At 51.0% G+C, this 8,896-nt stretch overlaps 1 protein-coding gene across 1 annotated transcript; it reads right to left on the bottom strand.

The window, feature by feature from the left end:
* Window positions 1-5,907: 5,907 nt before the first annotated feature.
* Window positions 5,908-8,669, bottom strand: LOC124692874 (scarecrow-like protein 27). Its single transcript, XM_047226311.1, has one exon. The coding sequence runs from the start codon at window positions 8,427-8,429 to the stop codon at window positions 6,276-6,278; it is 2,154 nt and encodes a 717-aa protein (XP_047082267.1). The 5' UTR covers window positions 8,430-8,669; the 3' UTR covers window positions 5,908-6,275.
* Between the last annotated feature and the right edge of the window lie 227 nt (window positions 8,670-8,896).

Genomic DNA, 8,896 nt, shown 5'->3' with positions numbered 1-8,896 from the left:
GAGTGGGACAATTCTTTACCAAAGATTTCATTCTTTCCCAATCTTGAGCAACATGTTCATTATTAAATTGTCTCAATTTCATTATGTCACTTCTCAAGGATATAATCTTAGCAGGAGGATAATATTTTCCAGTGAAAGCATCTTTGCATTTAACCCAAGAATCAATACTATTTCTAGGCAAAGATAGCAACCAATATTTAGCTCTCCCTCTCAAAAAGAAAGGAAAAAATTTCAGTTTAATAATGTCACCATCCATCCTTATACTTTTGCATCTCACAAAGTTCAACAAAATTATTAAGGTGAGAAGCAGCATGATCAGTAGTAACACGAGAAAATTGCTCTTTCATAATAAGATTTAACAAAGTTGGTTTAATTTCATAGGATGGCTGCTTCAGGAGCAGGTGGAGCAATAGGTGTACAAATAAAATCATTGTTTTTTGTGCTAGTAAAGTCGAACAACTTAATATTTTCAGGAGTACCCATTTTAGCAAAATTAAAACAGAATAATAGTAATAAAAGCTATAAGAGAAACTAATTTTTTATGTTTTTGATATAATGAAGCAAACAAGACAAAGTAAAATAAACTAAGCAACGGAGAGCATGCAAGATCATGAACAACATATGACAAGTATATAATCGATCTCAACATAGTATTTAATATTCATCGGATCCTAGCAAACACAACATGTAGTATTACATAAAGATGATCTTGATCATGATAGGCAGCTCACAAGATCAAAACATGAGGCACAAATTAGAGAAGACAACCATCTAGCTACTGCTATACACCCGTAGTCCAGAGATAAACTACTCACGCATCACTTTGGAGGCGGGCATGGCGATGTAGAGGCCTCCGGTGATGATCTCCCTCTCCGGCAGGGTGCCGGGAAGAGCTTTAGAACCCTCCCGAGCTAGGGTCGGTGATGGCGGCCGCGACGGAACTTTTCGTGGATGGAGGCTCGGGTATTTAGGTTTTTCCCGAGATCGTGAATAAATAGGCGGAAGGGCGAGGTCGGTGGATTCCTGGGGGGCCCACACCACCCCATGGCGTGGCCAGGACCTGGGCCGCGCCATGGCCTGGTGTGGCTGCCCTGTGGCGCCTCTTCGTCTCTCCTCTGAATTCCGTCTTTGTTACGGTAAAATATGAACTTTGGTTTTTGTTTCATCCAATTCCGAGAATATTTCATGTGCAAATTTTCTGAAATACAAAATAGTAGAAAACAAGGAACTGGCACTTTGGCATCTTGTTAATAGGTTAGTGCCGGAAAATGTATAAAAGTGCAACGAAGTGTAAACAAAACATATACAAATTGGTGTAAAACAAGCATGGGACATCAAAATTATAGATACATTTGCAATGTATCAGCGCCATTGGTGGGACAGAGTTGCAACGCCTAGCAGCGATGGTTCCCCGCCACCGTACAGCAAGGAGGAATGGGAGGCCGACGAGGAGGAGGAGGAGGAGGAAGAGGCTGAGGAGGCGGCAGCAGCAAGGGCTCGGGCGAAGGCGCAGATGAAGGCGCAGCCGGCGAGCACCATCAACGACGAGGGGGACACAAGTTCCTCCTACACATCAAACGATACCGGCTCTTCAGAAGAGGCCACGAGCAGGAAGCGCCACCGTGAGGACGACGAGGCGGGGCCATCAAAGAAGTAGTTTAAAAAATTCAAAATTTTATATGTAATTTGTTTATCTTTTTTCGAAGTTTTTATATGTAATTTGTTTATGTTGCACCGCTTTGAAAATTAGTACAGGGTTATTTCTTCACCGTACCTACAAATTTCTTCTATCTATTAAAATAAAAATACAGTATTTTAAAGTTTTGGGGGCGTGTTTGGGGGACGCCGATGTCCCCCAAACGCGGCACGAAGGAAATACGTCCCCCAAACGCTCGATCCGGCGCCATTTGGGGACGCGGCTGGAGATGCTCTAAGGGCATCTCCAATGGGGCGACGCAAACGAATGTTGAGCGACCGTTTGCGTCCGCGGAGACCGAAAATGCGTCTGGGTCCTGCTCCAGCGGCGCGACACAAAGTGACCGGGCCATCCGCGGCGACGCAAACCTGGCCCAAATATGCGCCAGGTTTGCGTCTCCGCAGACGTTGCGCGGTCGCGGAGAGCGTCATCCTTTTCTTACCCGGTCCCGCATGTTAGGGACAGCAAAATCGACTGCTTCGATTTGCTTCTTTTTCCCCTTCCTTGTTGTCCTAGTGTGACGCCACCACCCCAACCTCACCCGCCACCGCCGAGACGCAAGTTCTCGTAGGCTAACTAACCAAATCATAGGATCTAACACGAGACCGGATAAACACCGCGCCCCCGCCGCTACGCCGCAGTACACGCCGTCGGCTCGGTCCTCGCCGCGCCGGACAGCAGGATCTGAGTCGGGGTAGGCTCTGGCGCGCACCTGTCGCCTGGTAGGGGCCAAACTTTGCTGGTTTCGCCGCCCGTCCTCGCCGCCCATGACCTATTTGGTCAATTGCGCCGGTAGGTTTCTTACTCTTCTTTTTGGCGCTATTGTGCGCGGCCATTGATCCGCAGTTCATACCCACGCATATGGACATGTGGCAGATGCTGCACAAGTTCCGCGCGGAGGTCGTTGACTCCTCTTCCGACGAGGAGTCCGATCAGTCGACGCAGACATTGGCTACTGCTGCAGCCTCCATCCTCCACGAGTACAATTCAAGCTAGACACCGGTTCACCGGGGCTCTGTGAAGGGCCGCTCAAAAAACCTGCCGCGCAACAGAGTGGAAGGGCACCTCTGGCTCCACAAGGACTACTTCCACCGCACTGATCCTGTGTTCAAGGAAAAAATGTTCCGGCGCCGGTACAGGATGTCAAGGGACCTGTTCATGGTCATTCTACAGGGTGTCAGAAACTACGATCCCTACTTCCAATGCAGGCCCGATGCAACTAGTGCGCTAGGCTTCACCTCCAACCAAAAATGCTCTGCAGCTATTCGCATGCTATCATATGGAATGGTTGTTGATATATTCGATGAGTATCTTCGAATGGGTGAGAGCGCCTACCTTGAGTCCATGTACAGGTTTTGCCGAGCCGTGATTGCCGTGTTCGGACAGCATTACTCTAGGGAGCCAACTGTTGAGGATACAAGGCGGCTGTTATCTATCAACGAGTCTAGAGGGTTCCCGGGAATGATTGGCAGCATAGATTGCATGCACTGGGAGTGAAAGAATTGTCCATTTGTATGGCAGGGTCAGTACAGCAGGCATGCGGAGAGACAGACTGTTATTCTGGAAGCTGTCATATCTCAAGACTTATATTTATGGATTTGGCATGGCCGGTTCCAACAACGACATCAATGTGTTGCACCGATCACCGGTTTTCAACAGGCTTATGCAAGGCAAAGCTCCCCGGGTGAGCTACGAGGTCAATGAAAATGCATATGACAAGCCATATTATTTTTCTGATGGCATCTACCCTGATTGGGCCACACTGGTGAAGATTGTCCGTAATCCAAACTCGGAGAAGACGAGGAGGTTTGCCAAGATGCAAGAGGCTTGCAGAGTTGCAGGAAATATGTGGAGCGGGGATTTGGTGTGCTCCAAACTCGGTGGGCAATTGTCCGTCACCCGGCAAGAACATGGTCGCTCAAGACCATGCATGAGGTGGTGACATACTGCGTGATCACGCACAACATGATCGTTGAGAACGAGTGTCCTGATGGCCGCAATGAGCATCACTGGGATTTTCAAGGTGAGCTGGTTGCGCCAATCCCTAAGGCAATATCTTGGGAGGACTATCTGCATATGAATGTAGAAGTCACTAACGAGGCCGTGTGCAAATGCCTGCAGACGGATTTGATTGAGTATCAGTGGGCATTGGCTAGCCATGAAAACATTGCCTAGAGGATACCGTCTTATTTTCATACATACTTTTGAAAATTTGGATGTAATAACTAAGATTTCGTTGAAACTGTTTATTTTGATGTTTTCAAACATCCCAATTCATGCCGACGCGCAAATGCATCCGCTGGAGGCACCCCATGCGCAAACAGGCGCACAGACAAAAAGCGGTCATATTCGTGTCCACGGGGCGACGCAAATGGACGCACGGGACAATTTAGATGTCGGATTTGCGTCGCGATGCCCTAATACTCTTTGTGTGGACGCCGCTGTCGCCGAATAGCAGTTAGCACACATGGTTATTTTTCCTTTTCAGGCTACTAGTAGGAGGAAAGGCAAACTGGCTGCACTCCGCTGTCACACCTGTAACATGGGTTATTTTATCAGCCTTTCAAATCTCAGATTTGCTAGCGCCTTCGCGCCTTCTCCCCGGTAAAAGATAACAGCTTCTTCTTGACAAACCAGTACAAGCAGTACAGACGACGATGATTTTTAAGTGGCTGGAAGGCAGCACGGGGGCAAGCGATGATGAAGGCGAGAATGTGGAACAGGAGGCAGGAGGGGACACGACCATGTGGGAGATGAGCGAAGATGAAATGAACCCTAGAAAATCATAGGGTCAGTGCCCTTGTCCGTCTCTCACACACTTATAAAATTTCATACTACTACAATAATAAAAATCAAAGATAAAATAGCACCTCCCGTTTTTTTAAAACCGAGGTAGGACACATCTCATATGATGGCCCTGGTAGAGCTGTAGGGTTTTGTATGTGCACGCATTATGCAAGTGGTAGATGGGGATTAAAAAACCTCGTAGCAGAGTTGTCTCTACTGTGAGTGACAAGCAAAGTCACAGGCACAAATTACTGTACTCAGATGTGGTTAAAGGTAAACGCCACAGGAATTTGATCCGAATTTTGTACTACCATCTAACAGTCAAGTTTCAGTAATCCGATGTTCCAGACATGGCCTAGCCCTACCTTTCTATAGCCTGGTCTCACAGCACTCTTTTTGAGATTTTTGCAATCAGATGGCTTGTATACACAGCAACCTGCGTCAGACATTTGGATGGGCAATAACCAAAAATAAAACAAACACCAACAAGGCACGTCCTTTTATTTCAGATCAAAACTATGCATATCTTCATCTAGAAAACCTGTGCCTATCTTGAAACAAATACCAACAAGGCGCCAGCACGCAGCCAAACATTGTTGTCTTCACTAGCTTGCGGATGGACATGCACACCTCATCACAGCACATAGCCACATATCCACACACAAAAATTACGATAGGAAATGTGTTGTTTTGTGCTTGTCATGTTCTACTGGCATGAAGTCTATTGTGGAAATATAACTGAATGCCCAGTGCAGAGCCAATTGCTCATCATGTTGTTTGCCCTCCAGGTTTGGCACGATAGCAAATCAGGTATCACTATCTATTCCTAGGGATACTTCACATTCATTTTTCTTTTCCATAGGTAGCTATCTTGGAAACATACCACATGATGGGAATGAGTCAAAAGTTCAGAGTAAGGTATTCATGTAGCTACAAACAAACTAATACTGAGAGAAGTTCACTTTGAAGATATAAAATCTAATCTGCACCATAATCTATACCAATTACAACTTAGCTTCATATTTTTTCGATAAAGAACTTAGCTTCATATAGAAAAGAAAAGGTACTAATGTGAATTATATCAGGTGGACATCAATGGGATCCCTAGTGCCCTTCGTTAATGTCAGTTAAGCTCTGCTTTCTTCTTCTTGGGGTAAAGTTCTATTCTATTTGCTTCTAATACATGTAGGTCAAATGCACTATGGCAAGGTCTGCACTCTAAGCTTTTAAAACCAGGGCAAGCTAAATCTTATTTTTCATCTATTATAGTCCTACTATAGTTAACCCTCCACCTATGAAAAAACCATTAAGACTATTGTCAGCATTGCGATGATAAACAGAGAGATACCTAGAACCGGCAGCTCAATTTAAGCACAAAAATGCACAAATAAGATACATCAGGAATAACTAAAGCACACATGATGGAGCAAATATCAATACTGTACCATAGAACCGGTTCCACTGGTTAAAATTATAGTACTCTCTCCTCACAAGCAATTCTTGAAATGACATGGTAAATGCTAAAATGAGCAGAGAGTGCGAACGTCGTGGTAAGAACCTAGAGCAACACCATTACACTAGAGATACCGGACACAAATGTTGCTAAATCCTCTAGGCCTAGCTAATAAGTTGCGACGAAAAGCAATACAGGGTGTCCAACAGGCAAGATAGTTTTTAGATCAACAACAGCCAAGATAGTAGTAGTTTTTCCATCGCAACATTTAACTGCAAGACAAAATGAACAACATTACTGGAGTGGATGATGCCTGCAGACGGTGGCCGCTGCCGATGATCAGCACCGCCATGCCGATACGGAGACGAGCTCGCCGCGCTGCCAGCAGAGCGTGAGCCCAGCACCACGCTTCTCCACATGGAACCCTCGGACCTGCACCCGCTTCAACAGGCAGTCGGCCTGCGCCTCGGCGAGGTTGCTGAGCGGCACAGGTGTGAACCCAGCAGCTGTGAACACATTCCGCCATGCCATTATTTTGTCGGTCTTGCGCCGCCCAAGCACGGCGTCTTCCACTCTTGGTTGGATAAGAAACCTCTCAATCTTAGATGCGGAATCCGCATCAATCCCGGCGGCATCAAGCGAGTCAAGGAGGAACATGCAAGACTGAAAGCAATGCAGGAAGTGCTGCGAGAACGGGAGGTCAGCACGATCAGCTCCATAGTCCATAGCGACCACAACCTTAGGAGAAAGCTGCTTCACCAGCCGAAGGATTACAGGCAGCGGCGGTGCTCGGGCAGAGCAAGCAACAGGGAGGCTAACAGCTACGATTTCATCCCCGGTAGGAGAAATGAGCTCCGCCGGACTGAAAGCATCAAGACTGACGGCATTGAACTCGAACGGGATCCCGAGATCAGCGGCGAACTGTGAGAGGTTATCCTGAGTGAGATGGAGCTCTAGCGGGTGGTGAGAAGCGGCTGAAACCAAGGCCGTGAGCTTGAGCAGCGGCAGAGGCACGCCGCCGGTGCCACGGCGATGGGCGAGCTCCTGCAGGAATGAAGCCCACTGGCCGCCCACCCCGAGGTCGAAGTCGATGACATGGATGCAGGAGGCGGTGCTGCAGGCGATTTCGTCGAGAAGCGCCTGCGTGGCGGTGAAGTTGGCGAACTGCAGCATGGGGGACAGGTCGGAGAAGGACTTGTACGCCGCGAGCTTGAGGGCGACGTCGAGCGGGGAGGTGAGGCGGGAGGCGCCGTAGGTGCCGTCGGAGAGCGCGAGGTGGAGCGCCTCCTTGAGGTAGGAGGCGGAGCGGTGGAAGGGCTTCCCGAGCGGGGGAAGCTGGTGATTGAGCCGCGCCAATATCTCTCGCGCGCCAGTGGAATTGCCGGCCTCGGCCGCCTTGGCCGCCGCAGCCAGCTCGTCCAAGAGTTGCTGCTGCGCCGCCTCTGCAGCCGTGGTTTTCATCGCCCCGCGAAGCGGCGGCGAAGGGTGGGGCTGAAACGGGGCTGAGCCGTGGAGCAGGGGAAAGGCGAGGCCTTGCCCGGCAGCCGAGGCGCCAAGGTTGCTGCGGGAGAGGTAGAGGTCGTCTGGGACGGAGTGGTGGCGTTTGGGTGGTGGTGGCTGGTGAAGTGGCGAGCGGTGGTTGTGATCGGGGAAGGAGGAGAGCGGCATGAAGAAGGTTGCGGCGGGAGGCGGCGGTTGGTGCTGGTGCTGGTAGTGGTGGTGGAGGAGGCCGTGGCCAGGCGGGTGCGGTCCAAGAAGAGGGGGCTTTGTGTCGATACCTTCGTGGAAGAGCATGGGAGGCGGCGGCGGCTGGAGGGATGCGGCCTCCTGCGAGAAGTGGCCGAAGGCGGAGGAGGCTTTGCTGCTGCCGCCGCCGCCGCCGGTGGCGCCGGAGGAGGAGAGGTCGGAGGAGGCGCCGCCGAGGTGGTGGTGGTGGTGGTCGAGCGCGAAGCCCATTGGGTCGACGGCCGAGAACCCGAAGCCTGCATTGTCGACGAGCGGCTGCTGATGCATTGGGAGCGGCGCCCCCGGCATCTCCAGCTCGCCGGCCGCCCCCATGATCCAGTTGAGGAAGGTCTGGTCCTGCCCGGCCGCCACCGCGGCGTTGCCGAGCATGGCGTCCCAGCCCTCGGCGCCGACGAGGCCCACATCGAGGGCCCCAGGAATGGGCGGCAGCTCACAGCCGCCGCCGGCGCTGCTCCAGTCGTCCTTCCTCCCCCCGCTGCCGTGGTCCCCCCATTTGACGGCCTCGGCGTCGCCGGCGCTGCTCTCGGAAACGGCCGCCACGCCGCCGGCCGAGTCAGCCGCGCCGCCGCCGAGGGACGACGACAGCGTCGATGCAGAGTTGGGCGGGCTGAGCCTGCGGGAGCAGTCGAGCACGGACCTGGGCTCCAGCTGCTGCTGCTGCTTGCCCGGCGGCCAGAAGAGATCTTTGGCGGTGGCGGGTCGGTGGAGTCCCCCGTTCCGGTCGGCACCGAAGAGCGCCGCCCTCATCTACCTAATCCCACATAGTAGGCTGAGCGAGATCTGGGAGGGCGCGCGGGATGGCGATGATTTTCTTGGTGCGTCTGGTCTGGATGTGGCTCCTGCTTGCTTGGTTGCTTGCTTGCTTGGCCTTTGGCGTGCGAGAGTATAGAACAGGGAGAGGGAGGTGGGGGCGAGCAGAGCAGAGCAGGAGCAGTGTGCGCCCTTGCCTGCCTGCCTTGTGCCTAGCTGTGCCTGTGTGGTCTCTCTTCTCTCTCTCCACTGCTATCGTCCCTGGATGCGTGCAACATAAAAAAGGTTTTTAAAGTGTACTCCCCCACTCTCCATCGTTTTCAGTCTGCTTCAACCTCTCCCTCCCCCTGCTTTTCTTCTTTCACCCTAGGTTTTATCTGCTCCTGCTACTATTGTTTTTCCTAGGAAAAGCATGGGATTATTTGTGTGGGCTGTATGTATAGTGCTTTTTGAAAAAACGTTTT

Source organism: Lolium rigidum, chromosome 2 (genome assembly GCF_022539505.1).
Source record: "Lolium rigidum isolate FL_2022 chromosome 2, APGP_CSIRO_Lrig_0.1, whole genome shotgun sequence".
In the NCBI taxonomy this organism is placed as follows: Eukaryota; Viridiplantae; Streptophyta; class Magnoliopsida; order Poales; family Poaceae; genus Lolium; species Lolium rigidum.
The sequence above is the reverse complement of the archived record's forward strand: the minus strand, read 5'-3'. Positions and strand labels throughout refer to the sequence as shown.